The 19,448-nt window shown below is 34.9% G+C and overlaps 1 protein-coding gene across 2 annotated transcripts in view; it reads left to right on the forward strand.

Annotated features, from left to right (window-relative positions):
- The window catches only part of SFMBT2 (Scm like with four mbt domains 2), a 301,913-nt gene that overhangs the window by 174,525 nt on the left and 107,940 nt on the right, over positions 1 to 19,448 (forward strand). For both annotated transcript variants that reach the window (XM_051962302.1, XM_051962303.1), the window contains one exon: positions 17,727 to 17,828. In XM_051962302.1, the coding sequence (XP_051818262.1) occupies positions 17,727 to 17,828 (102 nt within the window). The remainder of the gene's footprint in view (positions 1 to 17,726; positions 17,829 to 19,448) is intronic.

Consider the following 19,448-nt stretch of genomic DNA (forward strand, 5'->3'; position numbering starts at 1 on the left):
TATTACTAAGGTCCCTTCTAGCTCAAACAGTCCCTGGGAATGCTAATACTGGTATATTAGCAGGTGGCTGCTTTAAAAGTCAGGTTGGCATTTCATTGAATCTTGAATAAATTGTCTAGAGCTGGGTAGGTTTATCTGAGACTGAGCCAGCTTTGTTATCATCAGAACTCAAAAAAGGCAGACCATTGATTGAGAGTGATATGAAACTATCTGGCAGCCAAGATGGCCAAATTAATTTTACACTGTGCCCCACTGTAGAGCTACCAGACCCAGCATTTGATTAACTTCCTTAAATATCCAGCCTTTATGAGTGAAGCCTGAGTCCTCATTAGTGAAGTGTGCTCTACCATCAAACATTGTGAAGTACTTCAATATCAATATAAACTCAGCCGTCTTTAGACATACATGTAGAACCTGCCATACATGGACATTAGCTAGGTTTCTATTTAGTTTGTCAATGTCTTTGTCTCTAAGCTGACTAATTATTTGGGAAGTTAGAATTATCTGAATGATTATTTCAGCTCTCTAATTCACTTAAGGTATACAGACACAATTTAAATGTGTTTGGAAATTCACATATTTCTAGGAAGATTTTAAGAGGGAAAAATATATGTCTTGAGAATTAATGGAATAGCTTTTCTGAGATCTTCACAGATTCATATTGTTTATTATAATTGATATTACTTTTTATTCTTTGTAATTTTTGTAACTTGTAATCTACACTCCACCCTACTTGCTTGTAAATTTGAAATTATAACAGCATCATTGGCAGCTAATGTATCTGTCAAACAGATGTTCTGCAAATGAAGAAAAGTATTCCCAATTTGCCATTTATTGGCAAATTATTTCTGTCTTGCAAGGAAATGCAAATTTCTGAAGTTGGGAGGAGGGGAGGATTTTTGAAACTACCCTCATTAATGTGTAAGTGTACGTAAATGTCACCAACCATCCATTATCCCTTTTAATGTCTTTAAGAAATGACATTGCTTGATCCTTGGCTTTTTTTCCTCCCCTGTGAAAATGTTTGAAATGTACAATAAGTTGAAAGAAACACTGAATGTGCTTGTGATTCTTTTTGAGTTAGAAAGAAAAATGTTTGCAGCTCAACTTAGGAAAGTGAATTCTAAGTATCAAAATCATCTCAGTTGAAGAGGAATTTAGGGAAATCTAATAATGGTTATATGGGTGTACATATGTTTATATGCATATATGGAGAGATTGAATGCACCGTAGGAAGAGGAAGTGTGGCAAAGTAGATAGAGAGTTAGCTTTAAAATCAGAAAGATTTCTGCCCCAGAGACACTGGAAAATTATTTAATCAGTTCCATTTGAGCAATGCTGCTCACCTTCCTTCCTTCCTTCCTTCCTTCCTTCCTTCCCTCCTTCCCTCCAGTTAACATGTTTATATTTAAGATATAAATGTAAGCATATTTATATGTTTTTATGTATTTATAAATATATGTATATATGTTTCAAAATAGTTTGGAAAAGAGAACAGTAGCATTTGAGGGTATCTGGAAAGGCTTCAAGCAAGTGCTTGAGCTATGTCTTAAAAGGAAGAGAAGGATTTTATTATGGGGGTGAGATGAGGAGGGAGTCCATCTACTGACATGGGAGAGAGCAAATATAAAGATATTGGAATTTCATGTGTGGGAAACAGAGAGAAGTCTTCTTCATCTAGTCACAGTGTGTTGGAGTAGAAATAATGTCCATCGAGATTCCAAAGATAGATTGTGTCTAGCTGTGAATGGCTTAAAATTAAACAAAGAAGAGCATATTTTACCTCTCAAAGCAAAAGGAAATCATTGGGAGTAGAGCAGTCACCTAATTAGATCTGTGCTTAAAGGAAAATCACTTTGCCAGCATTGGGAGAGACTTAATTCGGGGAGACCTGTTGGAGGATATTGTAGTGATTTAGGCAAGGGTGATGAGGGCCCACTCTGCACTAAGGTTGTAGTAGGGGAGGAGAGAGAAAGAATTGGATGTGGGAGACATTGTAGAGTGAGGAAATGGCAAGATTTGGCCACTGAATTTGGACTTTGAAGGAGAATAGGTTGTTGGAGAAAGACTGGAAAGATGGTTATACCTTGGTAGAGGGTCGATTCGGATAATGATAATTTTAGGAAAGATAAGACACGGGGAAAGATGAAATGATAGGAAGTTTTAGTTAGAACAAAATTTCTTAAACTGTGGGTTACAATACCTCATGAGGTTCCATAATCGATTTGTCAGAGGCTGTGAAATTATGAGTTGTTATCAGTAAATGTTTGATTTGCATACCTATTTTATATACCTATCTACCTGGGGTTGTGTAAAAATTGGAGTGAAAAGGTGTCCAATGGAAAAAAGACATAGAAGACAATGAAAAAGTGAAGAATTGAGGTTTCCACACATTTTGAAGACAGAAGTCTCTGTAGCATGTTGAGCCAAAGTTATATGTGGATATATATTTGATTTAAGTTAGTCAAAACATCCCAGAAATCTATTTAGGAAAGGGATTTATGATGATATACTGTAGTATAAAAGCAATTAGTTAAAACTAATTTTTGAATCTAGTTTCAAAGACATGTATTGTTAATCCTTTCTTTTGTGTACTTTTTTGTAAATTACAGTTTAATAATAAATGATGAAAAAAATATTGTGTGGAATATTGATTTTTTAAGAGACATTGAAAAATGTTTTTCAGTTACATATTCCCATCTGATTAAAAATATTCAGACAGTTTGATCACAGGACATGCTGAGAATTCTTAACCCTATTATTCAATTCTTAGATATAAATGTATATATCTGTAAGCATTCATGTAGGCTTAACCTTTAGCAAAAGCACCTCTCTTCCATTTTCCCATGTGAGGCCAGAGTTTGGATCTGTGGACGGAAGATTAAGTTCCACAAAGAGAAAAAAAAAAGACTTTCTCACTCCATCTGGTATAGCCAAAGGGGTAAGAAAGGATGTACACCATTAGAATTTTAGTATGGATGGATTGTGATTTTGCAGTTTCTATGGTGATTAATATTTTGTTGTTCAGCAGCTTAATACATTAGCTATGAAAAAACCTGTGGCCATGTCTAAGGACAGGATTTCCCTTCCTTGATAATTTCTCTTATCAAAAAAAAAATGCAAATGGTATTTGGGAATTGGATATATTTGAAGGTTGGCTTCTTGCATGTCTCTGGCAGCTTGCTGTTTGCTGCATTTGCCAGTGTTATAAATTGTAGACTCTCAAGCAAAATTTAGAAAAGGATATTTCCATTATCTCCCAATTTCCAAACCCTGAATATTTGGCAGAAGGGAAGGGTCCTTGTTAATGATTTCACAAATGGTACGGGTACTGTTTGAGTGTGGACTCTTGTTTATTTTCCTTCTGTGTTATAGGTAATAGTCTGCTTTGTTAGAGTTCTCAGGTTGGTCATTTGCAAAGAGGTGAATCTCATATAGAAATTTCCTTCCTCAAGACATTAAGAAAAATTTCTTTTTCTAGGAAGTTATTTCTTTTAGAAAGTTGAGAGATGATTTTTGTGGGGTATGGAGGAAGGAATGTTTTCTCTTTTTTTGGTGAATTGTCTCTTAAATTTTGAAACACATAAATGTCATCACTACAAATGGACCATAGGGAACTTTTTTTTTTAATGCTACAATGGTTTAACAATAAATATAACTATTAGGATCATTGGTAGGTAAATAATTCTATATGATAAAAGCTAAGTCACATAGCTGCATCTATTAATGATAATATAGGATCATAAATTTGGAGCAAGAAGGGAGTTTAGAGTCCAAGCTTCTGATTTTACAGATGAGCTCCTCAGAGGTTAAGGGACTTTTCCAGCATCCTTGAGATGTTGGTAGATGTTTTTGTGGTTTAATCATTTCTGACTCTAAATGGCCATGTGGATCCTACTGACAATGGGTTTTCTTGATAAAGGTACTGAAGTGGTTTGCCATTTCCTTCTCCAAGGAATTAATAAAAACAGGATTAAATGACTTAAGGTCATGTAACTTGTAAGGGTCTGAGGACAAATCTGAACTCTCAGGTCTTTCTTGACTCTGGTAGGTTGTAGAGTATACTATTGATGGATTTTACTTATATATTTCGGCAAAGTATTTAACAAAGTCTCATGTTGCTAGAACAACTATTTCAGTTTGAATAAATTTTTCTTTGTCTCTTTGAGGAATTTAAAAATGAGAATATTTGATCTTATTCTCTCCATTTCAGTCTCCACATTTGGTTATATTGGGCTCTTTGAATGAGTAATTGATTATAAGATAATTTGGGGGAAAAGAGAACATTTCTGAGTAAAACTTACATGAGATTTTCTACAAGGCCTCAGGAGAGGTGTGGCAGTGATATAGTTTTCTAAATCTATGTCCAGATTGAGGTAGTGGTATTTCATTTCCCTTAGTGATGACCTCCCAATTTCTCTTTTTGTATGGGAAAAGTTCCTTCTTTGATGTGTGTTAGGGTTGGTTATTCCCTTCTTTTCAAGGGTTCTGCAGTGGTAGTGGGATGAACAAGGAGCTATTTAATATATCTGTTTTCAGCTCAGTGTTTTAAACTTTTGAGTTTGATAATTAATTGATTGAGGAAGTATGAAAATACAGAATTGCAATGTCTCCAACTTATGGCCAGTTAATAGTGATATGGAGGATTGTATCTATGATTCCAAGTTATATGGAGACATCTAGGACCAAGTAGACCCTTATGTAAAAATTGGAGAAATGGGTAGACTTGATCTGATTTTAGGGGTAAAAGCAAAAGAAATTGATAAATTATTTAATTATATGGCTATAGTTCTCTCTTTATGTGTATCTATACATACATGCACAGAAATACATACAATGTACAGTTATAAAATTGTCAAAAGAGAACATTTTATCATTATCAGAAAAGTCATGAAAACTAACTAGGAGCTATAATGTGATTCACAGTTTAATAGTGTCTACCACAATTTCTTGTATACAAGGTGAAGAGATGTGCTCTAGATAGTATAATAAAGTTTGTTTTGAATTACTTGTGTGGCTGGACCTGAGGATTAATGTTCGATGTCAATTTGAAAGGTCACTTTTGTTGGAGCAGCAGTGTTTGGCCTTGTATTGTTTTAATACTTTTATCCATGACTTGGGAAAAAAAAAACTATAACTGATGTGCTTATCAAAATCTGAAGAGATAACCAGTCAATCAATAAGCATTTATTAAGTAACTACTGTGTGTCAGATGATATGTTAGGCACCAGAGATACAAGTACAAAGAATGAAACAATCCCTCTTCACAAGGAGCTTACATTTTAATGAAATACAAATGAATACATAACTGTATACAGCAAAAAATAAAACGTGTTGTGAAAGGCGGGGGGGGGGATATTTACATAAAGTTGTTAAATTCAGAATAGTTTGAGAGGGAAAGCAGTGGCAATTAAGGAATTTAGGAAAGGCTTCATGTGGGAGAAGGCAAAATCCTGCATAATAATTTGGAGTTCAAAAGATCTTGCCAGGCTTAAAAATATTGAATCAACTCAAATAAGATTACATTTAGTGATAAATGTAAAATCTTGCACTTGAGAATTTTTCCCCCCTCTTAAATCAATTTCATCAAATATAAGATGAGGAAAGTATAACCATCCAATATTTAAAAAAAAAAAAAAACTTTTTTTTAAATTGGGTGAAAGATCAATATCAATGAAAATAGATTGTTTAATAAAGAAAAAAGAATGGGAAATTCCAGTTAAGTATAAGCTAAGTTACCAGCCTACAAGCATCAGTGGAAGTTATCTCACATCAAGAAGAGAAGTCAGATGGCAGAATAAGCTGTCTCCACAAGACTTGCCATCTGGGAGAAGGCTTAGAACTGTTTTGATGGATGCAAGGGCAGAATTAGGAGCAGCGAATGTAGGCTGCTACAGTTAATTCAGGCTTGGGGTAGGGAAAAAACAACAACAACATTGTAACCTAAGAGAGCCACTCAAAATAAAATGGGCAATGTTGGTTGATAGTGGGTTCACCCTTACTGAATTTCTTCAGGCAAAGGCTGGGCTGTCAAAACTTGCTGGGGAAGATGCAGAGAAGGTTCTTCTCGTAGCATGGATTTAATTAAATGTTTCTTCCAGCTCTGAGCTGTTTTGTGCATCTATAGGTGAAAGGGTTAGGACACACCCTAATAGAAATAATTGAAATGACGGTCAACAATGAGGAATTGGACCAAGAAATGGGATCAGAGATAGCAAGGAGAAATGTAATTTCAATAACTAGCAAGAATGAGAGAAAACAGCTGCATCACTTAAATGTTGTATTAGCTGAAACTCTACTGCTCTGAGTCTCATAGACTCAGATGGCTCTGAGGATGTGAAATAGAATTAGGCAGCAGGAGAAAGTATGGGTTGTGATTTGTGGAGGGACTGTGCACTTCAGGGATATCATGTTTCTGTTATTGATAGAAAAGTAGCTTATTGCTCCCAGTTAGTTTGTGTGAACTTTGTATTTATTTGTATACATTCCTAAAGGATAATATAAACTCCATGAGGATAGATACTCTTTTCATTTTCCCTTTATATAAAAATTGGAATAATAACATGAAAAAAATTGGAATAACAACATGAAAAGTTGGAAAACTTTTGGCAAAGTTTGAAGTGAGATGATATATTCACATATGTATTGTATACATACATAATAATTACATAATTTGGACTATCCTAATAAAATTTAAGACACCTGTTTTTTACTGAATAATCACTGAATTATATTATATTGATATAATATGGTATATAAAATATATAACACAACATGCATTATATATAACACATTAACATTATGATGCATCGGATTAGTTATGTAGAATTCAGTGAATTATATATACATTAAGTTATATATATATATATAAATACATATACACTAAAAGTAGTTTTAAGAAGTATTCATTGTGACCATCCTGCATAAGTTTGTTCTTTCCAATATTCAGCTTCTTCATTTATAAAATGAAAGAGGCAGAATGGGGGTATGATCTGAAATATAAAATTCTGTAATTTCTATGATTCTCTGTGTTTCTCCTCAGAATTTTCCATTGACTGCTAATTAATTAAATAATTAATCTGATTTCTATAAGGAAGAATTGATTGCCAGTTGATATTTACCTGATCTAGGAGAATGTGGCTGTGATATATTAGGCTTTTTTTTTATATCATATAATGACTCTGTCAAACCATTGGGTATACACAGCACAGCATTCTGAGACATAGAAATAAAGATAATGAGGTCATGAATATTCTATCTCCCCCCTCTCCCCAATAAATAAACCAAAGAGTTTACCAAACTGGATGAGAAATATGCATTTCACGCATGGGAATTGTAATATTGGCAATTAGTATGCCAAAAAAGGCAAAAAATGATGACTACTTGACAGAATTTTGAGTATGAAAATTGTCCATGTTTTTTAAACAGTTTAATTTTTTCTTGGCTATTTGTAGTTAATTTTGTAAATTAAAATAGTATCTAAGCTCCTTGAGTACTTTTGTGGCCTTTCTTTCATTTTGAGAGCTTAGCACAGTTCCTGGACCCAGAAAGCACTTATTAAATGCTTGTACCGTATCTTGCTCTAGATGGTCGGCTCTATTAGGGCAGGGACTGTGTCTCATCCAAATTTGGATTTGCTCCAGCTTTCAGAATGGTGTTTTGAATGCAGTAGGTACTGGGTATTTATAAGTGTTGATTACATTTCCAGTGGGTCTAAATAATGACCTTTATAATCTGTGTCTGAGGTCAGAATGAATCCCCCTTTTCCTAAACAGAAGCTCAATTATTTACAGGATATTGGTCTGTATCAGGGTAAAGAAAACTTCTGCTATTTAAACAGCCTTGATATTTCTATAAATATAGATTAAATGGTATGAAATACCCTGGAGAGTTGCTTGTATTGTTATTTTTTTCTCTCTTTAGCTCTTTACAACATATTTTAGTTACACATGAGTAGCCTTCCTTAAGGCATTAAAGATAGATGACCACAGCTCAGAGGTTATTACATAAGTCAGGTTCCCTGAAATCAGAGCTTGTTGCCATAGCATGAAAATGAGCTAAAAGGTTTGGCCCTTGGTGATTGATCCCAGAAGGGCTGAAGGTAGCCCAGGTTGCTTACCTATGGAGACAGGGACACAAAGGAAGGGAGTGGATGGACAGACCTTTCAGGGGATTCTCTAACAGAGGCTTGGAAATAACAAAAGTCTACTTTGTCCCCTCCGCTGGAAGTAGAGGGGTAACAAGTTGAAGCTGAGGGCAGCAGGAGTGAAAAAAGGAGATGAATGGGATGTATGCAGTATTGATTCTCTGTTTGTGTGCCTTCCCATCGAGGGGATGTTACGGGGGATCGCATTTCATTTTATTCCCAAGATTATTACTTTTGAGGGTCATTTTTCAATAGCTGCTGGATCAACAACTAGGGACAAGAACGGGATGCAAAACTGTGCATTTTGTGGGACTTCACCTCGTACTTCCCCCCTTAGAAATGTTATTCATTACATACTTCCTTCTTTGAAGGGAAAGAGCTGAATAAGGACTTAGTAGTGGGGGCAGTATAGTTAAGAGCATTCAGCGATGTTACCATGGTAACATTTAGTTGTCTCAATGCCCTAAGCAGAAGGGGCACACATCAGTAATTCCACCAGCTATTTTCTCATGGTTGGGGTATGAAGCTAGGAGGGGAAATTGTCCAGCAGTGATATTGCCATGCTCTCTTGCAGCCCAGGCTATTCAGACTGTACAGAGGGTTGCTGCGGTAACATGAGAATCCTTGGTTTATTGGGAAAGAATTAAGTAGAATATGAAGAAGGCAAGATAATCCTACTTATAGTTGTGTTCACTTTTCTCGTTAATATAAGTTAGAATGGATAATTCATCCCTTTAAAAAGACACTCAAGATGTGAAATATTACTGAATAAAAGCAGTTAATACTGACCCTTATTTATTTTTTCCATTTGTTTACAGGCTTTGGAGAGTGACTTGTTTCGAAATATTGTGAAAAAAGTAATTTCCAGTTAGAAACATTTAGATACAAGTTGAAGAGTATGATTCTCATTACACTTTTTAAAAAAAAAAAAACATTTTTCTTTAGTGTTTGATTTGTTAAAAGAAAAAACCTCCATCTTGCCATTGTAAGCAGAAAATGGAAGTGGTTTTTACAAGTTTGACTTATATAGAGTCTTACATTTTTGTTATAAATAGTTCATGAGTTAAATTTAATTTGTTTACAAAAAAACAAAAAACAAAAAAGGAAATCCAGGGATCTTATTGATTTAATAAATGCTGGCATCCTAATGGCCATTTTGGAATAAAACCAATATTTAAGGGAGTAATTTTTTATTGTGTAAGGTTTTGTTTCAGTTACCAAACATGAGTACTAGATTATTGGGAGAGAAGAAAACAGCAACAGTACAATAATTGCATTGGAGATTTTTAAGTTTAGCATATTACCATGCCTATTTGAATAAAAAATGGAAAGAGCAGTTCATTATGTATCAGTTTGAGTATAATACTAATTTAACAGCCTTCCTTTCACTTCACTGAAACCTATTCTTAGAAATTATGTAAATTAATTGGGGTCTTGAAGAGAAGCCTATGCAATATTCTAATTCCCTATAGACTAAAGCAATCAGAGCATCAGAACTGGGGGAAAAAAATCTCATGTGGTATTCTTTTGATAAAAAGATGATGTACCAAAAATGTTTTGTTACTCTTTTCAAGATTTTTTTTTTTTTTGCATTGATGTTCTTTTTCTTCATGAAGAATAGAAAAGGAAGTCTTTTTGAAAAGAATAATGCACAGTTTGACTCAGCTAAAGCATGAGTCTTATAATAGTAGTGGAACCCTTCATTCAATGTTGATTTCTGCCTACTATGTATGTGTATATATCTGTATCTATATTTCTCTATTTAGATATAAATACATGTGTATGAAATATATATATGTGAAATTATGTGTGTGTGTATATATATATTTCCTCTGTGTGTATAAAATGTTTCTTTAAATTACAAGTACCTTTACAAATTCAGTGACTTCTTGGAAATTGTTCAGCTATATCTTCCATTCTGCCTTTGTGTGTGTGTGTGTGTTTGTATGTGTGTATATAAAATTTTTCTTTAAATTACAATCCCAACAAGTACTTTTAAAAATGTGGTGACTTCTTGGAAGTTGTTTGACTATATGTCCCATTCTGCCTATGTTTATGTATATGTATGTATATGGGTGTGTGTTTGTGCATACCTGCATGCACACATGTGTGTGTACATATATGTGTTAGTATGTCATACACAGATACATATTAAATGATGTTCCAAAAATTTTAGTGCACTTTTAAACCTTTAATAGCTGTGTTTCTAAGTCTGTGTGTCAGATGAGATGTGATCTTTTAATGAAGTAAAAGAAAAAAAAGAAGTATTAGCTGATAGTTTTATCCCAAATTATAAAGAACATAATTTCAAATTTCTTAATTATCTGGGTGTGAAAGTAAGAGCACTCAATTCCAAAATGACATAAGTGAGGGAAGAATTGAATTTTACAGTGACCTCATATTGTGGTCTTATCCTTTACCTTGGTAAATTAAGTAAATAAAATACGCTTTTCTCTACCATCTATGCTTGGACTGGTGTTCAAAGTAATGTCTATAATTTATCAGAAACTTTAGTTTGCAATAATACAGCCTATTGTTATGCTCCCCTCTCTCCCTCCCCCCCAACAAAAGCCCACTCTAAAATTTTGTTTATGCTCCATCATTGTTGACTGATACCAAACCATCTCTTTTGGCAGCAGTATTTTATTAATAGCTATATTTATATATGGTGCCTTTCATCCAAATAAAGAATAAGCATTGCTATAATGAACCTTTTATTTTATTTTCCATAAGAAAAGAAAAACCCCACAACTAAAGCTAATTAATTTAAACTATATGATTCATTATTTAGGATTTGAGTGATTGCAAGGAATCAGTTAACATTTAGCATTTCTTCCAGGAATTCAGTGGGCTCAGTCATTCTTCTTTATCTGTATTTTATAGGGTCTCTATCCCCCAAACAGTAAAATATATCCTGGTTAATCCTTTTGTCAATCAGAAATGCCCTTAGTTCATTAAACTGGTCTTGATTTGTGGGGATTTGAAGTGTTTTCACCAACCTGGTCACTTTCCCCTAAGGATGCTCCACTTTCACAGTGTCCTTTATAATGTTGGGTATAGAGAACTGGCCTTAACTCCAGGACCCAGACAGAGGACCATGGGGCTGTCACCATTTGGGCATAATGTGTCATTGGTTCTTTGATCTCAAGATGGGGATTATTTCCTCTATTGCTCCATATTAAAATCCATTTATGTTTATCCATATTTTTTCCTCATCACTTTGCTGAGAATCCATGGAGATTTTTTGAGGTTTTCCTGTAAGTCTTTTCACATACTTCTGTAGCACTTGTAGGCAACTAAGTGATGCCATAGATAGAATGGCAGACCTGGAGTCCTCAGACACTTGGGCAAGCCATTTTCTCTTAAAAATCTGTAAAATTGAGAGGGCGATGTCAATGTCATCTGCGATATCTCTCATGTCATCTTTTCTTTATTTTTCCCTCCGAGGAGGTTCCCCATCTCATTTTAGAGCCTTTGATCTCAAACTCTTGGACCCTTCTTAAAGCTTGCCCCATCAACCTTCTTTCTTTTACTCATCCTTACTTGTTCGCTGTTTTAGAAAAACAAAACAAAACACACAGAGCTTCATTTTTCTAGTGCCCAAGTCAGTCTATCAGAGAAAGACAATGTAGTATTCCATTACAATGGCCTCTTTGTGTCCATCAGGGGAAATGTGACTCCTTTAAACCATTGTTGCTGGTTACCACAAGTGAGTGACTTGGAGGATTACAGAAATTCAGAATTTGAAGAAACTTCAGAGGTCATCCAATACAATCCAGCTCCTACCTAGGTACTAGTGAGAATAAAAAGTGAGAATAAAATTGATTGAACTAGGAGTGTAGAAAGCAAGATCTCTTTTTTCAATGTCACTAGTAGTGTACTTGACTAAAAATAAGCTCTATTGAAGAGAAATTGTTACAGCTACTTGAAAAGACATTCCTCAAATAAAATGAATGGCATTTTAGTTTTGATCAATATGAAACGACTTTAGGGCAAGTATAAAATGTGTAGCAAATGAATGTAGATGGGAATGGCAGTAACTCGACCAACATCTATTAGGGAGAAGTAGGTTTTCTATATCCCTTTAGACTGGATTCCAGAGTGTTTAAAAAAAACAGCAATATTTTTTTGAATATATCTCATATATTTGTAAATATTCTGAGGCTTACAAAATACCAAGCAATTTTAGGCATAATGTCATTTTTGATCTAATAATGCTGGTGTATGTGTGAACTGCCCCTCAGAATTTGACAAAGGCAAAATGAATCTTTCTTGCAAATTATGTTTTGAGCGTCATCTGCAAGATTTTGGAACCTCTTTCCCCCCCAAGCTTCTTGTAATGATAGTAAGATTTGGCTCAGACTACGTCTTTCTGGGGTGAGTCATTGCTCTGATTTCATTCCAAAATTAATAGTATGGCTAAGGGTATTTTGGTATTTTCTATTACCTATACTTCTCTCATCACCACCTTTGGGCAGAATGGGGTGGGGAACAGGAATATAGATTTAGGACTTGGCATATGAAAAACTTTTTTTTTCTCAAAAAAAAATATGGCTTAGTTTAAGTAACTTTGTTACACTCATTCCTTTTTTACTTTTTTATGATCATTATTTGGTCTTATTGCTTAAGATTTTATTGTAAATTTTTTTTCAATAAGGGATAGTTTCTGAAAGAAGAGGGAGGGAAGCATTAAAAAGTATAGGTTCTATAAAAACATAAGAAATCAATAAAAGTTTATTTGAAAAAAACCTGTATATGTGGATAGTACTCAGTATTACTGTTGAATACCTTTTCATTTTTTTAATTGTCATTTTAATTAGCATTTCATATCCTGGCCCTATTTGGTAAATAAGTAATAATGATCATTTTCCTAAATGGGAAGAGAGGCAAAGAAATCAAATGCCTGAATTAAGAATACAGAGAGTAAGAATTAAGTGAGAAATTGTGTAATTTACACATGAAAGTAACATTTTCTTAACCTAGAAGAATTAATAACACTTTTAATAGCACCTTTACCTTAAAGTTTGCATCTAGTAATATCAACTATGTGGAATCTAGCCAAGCCATAACTATATGGAATAAACACAAAAGTCAGAAAGGCCTCCAAGGAAGTATTTTTCTTTAAATTGTTGTAATTTATGCCAAAAGAGAGGCCCTCCACCAGATAAAGGGTGTTAAAATAAGACATCACAGCAGATGCTAAGTATTTTTAACATGTTCTTACAGGATGTAGATCTGTGTCTGGGAGATTAGGATGAGAGAGGGGAACACAGGATGAAAAATAGACCTACAGGAGTGGAGGAAACCTGGGGTAGGCCTTGCTTAGTGTCTTGCAGATAGGCTTGAATTTGGCTTAAGTGTACCTGACTCCCAATCCTGACTATTCCACTTGCTCCCTTTGGGATTCTAGGCAAGTCACTATTAACATTTCTGGGTCTTGATTTCTTCCTCTGTAAAATGGAATTGGTGGATGACAAGATGACTTCTAAGCTGCCTTTGAGCTCAAAATCCTTGATCCTATGATAAAGTATATTTGGGGTTTGAAATCAGATGACTAATTATAGTTAGACCAATTTACTCGAAAAGGTCCTAGCCTTCTGGGCCAGAATGTAACAGGCAAGATTAAGTTAAAACAAACAAATATGAAGGGCCAACACTGATAGAAACCTAGAAGGAAGTAATAAGCCAGTAGGTCATGAACAATGTAATTTAAATTAGCTTCATCATTATAATAAGAGAAAGGGTCAGTGTGTAGTTGAAAATATTGCAGTATTAAAACATTTGATTAATTATCTTGGTTATTTTTCAGTTATTTGTTATGTCTGACTCTCTGACCCCAATGGCATTTTCTTGGCAAGAGTTACTGGAATAGTTTGCCATTTCCTTCTCCAGATTTTACAAATAGGGTTAAGTGACTTGTCCAGGCTCACACAGCTAGTAGATGTTTGAGGCTGGAATTGGACTCTGATCTTCCTAACTTGAGTTTAGTGCTCTATCTACTGTGCTACTCATTTTTATTATAGTATAGTAATATAACATTTTATTGTATGGTATATAAAGGATTGAAAACCAGGCCCAACATTAAGAAGATGTATAATTTTCTCCCCTATAAAGTTAAATTCTAGGTCCTGTCCTTCTTCCTAGTCTATGTTTAAGGCACAGTGGGGGATGCAAATAAAGGCAGAAAGAAGTTAACATTCTAATGGGGGAAGAGATGGGTGAGGAGAAGAGAACATGTTCTTTAATGAAATCACAAATTACTTTCATCCCTATCTCAATTGAGGTTCACAATAATGACCCTGGGTCATTAAGTTTAAATTATATTTAGCATCACAGGCTGTTTTTAGAAAGTGAGGATATGTATAATGCAAATTCAAAAAATTTCCATTAAAATATTTAAAATCAAGGTTTTAGTGCTTTTTAAAAAAATCCATAAATCTCTGTAATTTGGAAGAATCACTTATGTATAATAAGTAAGCACTTCAATGCTGTTGACTGCCTGTTGACAGACTAGAATGCCTCATTCACAATCTGTAATTTTGTCCCTGTTCCCTCTATTGACATAGATTGCAAACTTTCCATGATTAATAGATGAAGAGCTGCCCTGGAGAGAAAATTCATCACCCTGTACCCAGCCTGGGGAAAACCCTCTCTGAATGCAACTAGATAGAACCTCAGTTAGCAGGCATGTTATAGTCAATAACTTGCCCTATACTTAAAAGTTCTTTTCATCTTGGGGAGGAACTGCCAGAGTTTGTGGACCTCTTGACCCTCGAGAACGCAGGGATTTTTGAATATAAGTCTGATGGTTGCCCTTCCTAACTGACCAAGGTGTAGTCCAGAGACTCATCACTTCTCACCTGGACTATTTCATTAAACTGCTCTCTCCCCATCTCCCTTCTAGAGTATTTACACTGCTTCCAAAATGATGTTCTTAAAGCAGAGAACTTCCTGCCTGTAGTCTCTTATTACCTCTAGGGTAAAATATAAATTTCCCCATCAGATATTTCAAATTCTTTACAATCTGGCATTTGCCAGCTTTCTATCCTGATTATAGTTAACCCTTCTACATTGTGTCGGGTAGGGACATGACATTCCCTGCAATCCAGATTTGCATAAAATTTTTTGGCCCTTCCTTCATACCAGAGAAGAAGTCTAAATTATCACGGTATTAAAAGATAAAGTATGTTGTATATATAATTTATGTATTTCTAAGTTTCTAAATTTTTTTTCCCTATCATCTATTGGCCTTCTTGTATCATCTGCGGCTTCTGTGAAACTCCCAAATTCTGATTTAATTTTTCATGTCAACTCATGATATATTGAAACTGCAATGGGGAAAGTTGTGATATGGAAAGTTTCATGTTCCAGCCAAATTGCATTTTTTTTGGATTGTTCCTTAGACATGAAGTTTGCTTTCCTCTCTTCCTTGGCTGTTCCCACACCTGGAACAGGTGGTGCAGTGGACAGAACGCTTGGCTTGGAATCAGAAAACCAAAGTTCCTATATGGCCCCAGATATTTGCTAGCTTGTATGATCCTAGGCAAGTGATTTGATTGCTCCTTGCCTCATTTTTCACATCTGTAAAAGTAAAAAGCCTACTTCCCAGGGTTGTTGTGAGAATCAAATGAAATATTTGTAAAGCACTTTGCACAGTGAGTGCCTGACTTGTAGTGAGTGTTGTGTTAATGTTTGTTATTATTTCTCCCTTCTTCTCTCTTGCCTTTCTAAGCTATCCTTTTCTAATGATTTTTGAAAAATAGACTGGTTCTTTTGGTTTGTGTCACTTTGTCATGTCAATGAAATGTAAATTGTATAAGTAAATTTAAATTAATTTAAATTTTTGTAAAGTATACTTTTGGTTGGTGTTTATTTTCCTTTGTGTGGTTTTGTTGGCTTGGAAATATAAACTCTCTGGGGACCATGGCTGTTTGTATCACTTTTGTATTCCCGTCCTTAGCATAGTGCCTGATACATAGTAAGCACTTAATTAGTGCTTGTTGTTTGGTCCAGTTAAGCATCAATTTGTGGAGTGATAGGGGGATGCATAGGGCAAAGAAGATTAAGGGTAAAAATGGTTTCTGTTGTTGTTAGGGTGTTTGTAATTTATGGCTCTTGTGAGAGAAATAGAGTGGTGAAGAGACTGATAGATAGGGTCTGCTAGAGGCAACACTGGATCATTAGTTCCTAAATTTGGCAACTTTAGGATTCTTCTAGCTTCCCTTTAGGTCTGTAAAAATCAGCTTAAATCAAATATAATCCATAATATGGATACATTACCGTCCTTATTTGGTGGACTCTAGGTTGTCATCAGACTTATAGTAGCAAAGCTAAATAGCTTTTAATTAGATTAAAAATGAAAACGAATCCATATAAATGTGTGCACTTCATGCTCAACTAAAAGTCTTTTGAAATGCCAGAATTTATTTCTGGCCATTATTTCCTATGAGTTTGGCTGTAAATACATCCATTTATCCACCTCTATTTATATAGCCCATGAGTGATGATGTGGCCTTCATTTCAGAAAGATAAATCCTAGTTTCAAGCTTCTAGCCAGCTGTATCTATAGCTGTGTGACTAAAGTGAATGTTGGAATCTGTTTCCTTGAAAAGGCAGCAAAACTCTGAAGGGGATTGTGTTGAGGGGGTTATAAATCTGGCGTCCCAATAGTAAACAAGAGGAAACGTGTAAAGTTATTTACTAGTGGTGGTTGTTTATTCATGCAGCCACTACCGATATGCATACGCTCCAAAATATGGGTGCTTGGTAAGTGCTTATTGGTTGATTGGGGAAAAGGTTGTTTATTGATTGATTGGGTAAATGGGATACATTTAGTGACAGAAGACAATGATAAAACTGTTCATGTCTTATGGATAAATTTATCTATAAGATAATCACTAGAGCAGATGTTTTTTAACTTGTGACACAGACCCTTTGTCAGTCTGACATTGCCCAGGGACCTTTATTAGAATAATGTTTTTAAATACATAAAATAAAACACATAGGATTACAAAGGAAAAGTTATATAGGAAATGTAGTCATCAATGTTTATTAAAAAGTTTAAGAACCTATGCTCTACAGTAATTGTGCAATGGAAAGATTATATAATTCAATTGTGTTGCTGCTTCTGTCTTTAAAAAGAATGATTGCTTTTATCTACCTCACAGTGTGGTAAGAAAAGTGTTTTACAAACCTTTAAAGGCTGTTCTTATTACTATTATTAGCATAACTGGGCTGTATTTTAACTAGCATTTCCTGCCTATTGGGTACAAAGCAGTATTATGTGAATTTTTTCTTTATTCTTTCTAAATCCAAAGATTGTTTTGGACAAACTCCTTCCTCCCTCCTTCAGATTCTGGGGGAGGGGAAGGGAAAGGGAGGAAGAGTTATTAGCCTGCAGAAAATAATCAAAGTTGCTGTATATTGCCATAATTAGAAATTTGAAGCTGGGAAAGTTAATTATTTCAGGCAGATTTCAGTTGTTGCCAAATAAAATGTTTGAGAATATTATCCTGACAGTCTCTGAGTTAATTTTCAGCATTGTAGTTGCATTCACTCTTTCTCCCCCCCTCCCCAACAGGATCATGCGGATTTACGAAGCCATTTCTTCACAGTTGGTATGAAACTGGAGGCAGTGGATATGAGTGAGCCTTTTAATATCTGTCCTGCATCAGTGACTAAGGTGAGCCCCCTGAAAAGGGATTAAACAAGTGGTTCAATCTCATAGGCAAGCCTTTGGAATGTTTTTTTTTTTTTTTTTTTTTTGCACATGGAGAGGCAGAAGAGCCCAGCTAGCAGACACAAACATAGATTTACTATTTTGCAGGCTGGTACTATTTCTAGTTTGGCTAGAGATTCCTTGAGTAGTCTAGAGTAAATCCCATCAAATGGTTTATGTTTCAAATGGGAAGCGTGATGTGGCTTCTTCTCTTTTTACTGGGGTGATGAGGCAAAGGTGTTGAAGGTAATAATGTTTTTGAGGTTGGAAAAAGGATCAAAACCCAATATTGCCTCATGGATTCCTGTCTCCTCCAGTATCAAATTTATACCATTATGTTTGTAGGAAAGGGTCACATATTATCCCCTTAGTATTAATTTGTTTCTTACTTGATCATAGTTTGGATATTATTTTTTCTTTTTATTTTCTTTTTTAAACTTTAGTTTATGTGATTTGGGTACCCCCACAAACTGCCGCCTTGATGCTTCATCATGGTGTGGAATTGACCATGTGTTCTTGGAGACTACTGCCAGCAAATTCTGGCAGAGCCCATCAGTTTGGAAGGCCTTCAAGGAAGGGCCTAGCAACTGACTCTGTCAGTCTGTCGCCTGAGGAACAGCCTAGCTAAATTTGGATAGACTCATCAACATATTGGCTGCAGGGTGATGAAATTTTCAGCCACAACAAATCTCAGAGACCTGTCTGCTAAGGCCTGTGGGGGTTGGGATGTGCATTAAATAGGCAGTACCCACTGAGACAAAATTATTGAACTTTGAGGTATTGAAGCAAGAAATATTTCAGGTAATAGCCCTCTGGTCGTTTTAACAGGTGAACTAGGCCCATGGCTCTGAAGTTCATATTTTACTCTTTTCTTTTTCTTTCTAATAGAAATAATAGCTTTCTAGGAGACACTAATTCTTACCATCTGTCTCCTTTCAGTTTTTGTATTCTTAGATACTATAAATATTGTACGAGATAAATCTTTTTTTTTTTTTTTGGGTGGGGGGGAAAGGAAGGAGAAACATGATTCAAAGTTTAGAAATTAAATAGTGTTTAGGAATGATAATCCAAGAGCTAATATACATATACATATATGTGTGTCTGTGTGTATGTATATGTATATATATGAATTTTCATTGAATCTTGAATAAACAATATTTACTCATAATTCTGTACACTGCAAGCATAAAATATTTGAGAAATATTATTATGAGGGACAAATATTAAGGAGGATGACTAATTGTTTTCTTTTAATCCTTGATACAAGGTGGGGTGTGTGTGTGTGTGTGTGTGTGTGTGTGTGTGTGTGTACATATATAGTTAAACTCCCTTTCATATCCTGGACTACTTCACCATCTGGAGGCCTTCTTATTGTGTTGCTTTTAGGGTTAGCATATTTCTTTCCAAATACTGAAGAATGATAGCTTGCTGGAGCTTAGCCAGCCTTCCTTCTTTCCAGCAACAGTTGATATAGTAATGCCAGCTGCAGGTTTATTTGTATTATTTATCAAGTTGTCTTAAAAGATAACTATTTTTGCAATGTCACCTTCACTTGGTGCTTAATAACAAAATGGGACTAGAGCT

The sequence above is a fragment of the Antechinus flavipes genome, chromosome 5, assembly GCF_016432865.1.
Source record: "Antechinus flavipes isolate AdamAnt ecotype Samford, QLD, Australia chromosome 5, AdamAnt_v2, whole genome shotgun sequence".
NCBI classification, from domain to species: Eukaryota; Metazoa; Chordata; class Mammalia; order Dasyuromorphia; family Dasyuridae; genus Antechinus; species Antechinus flavipes.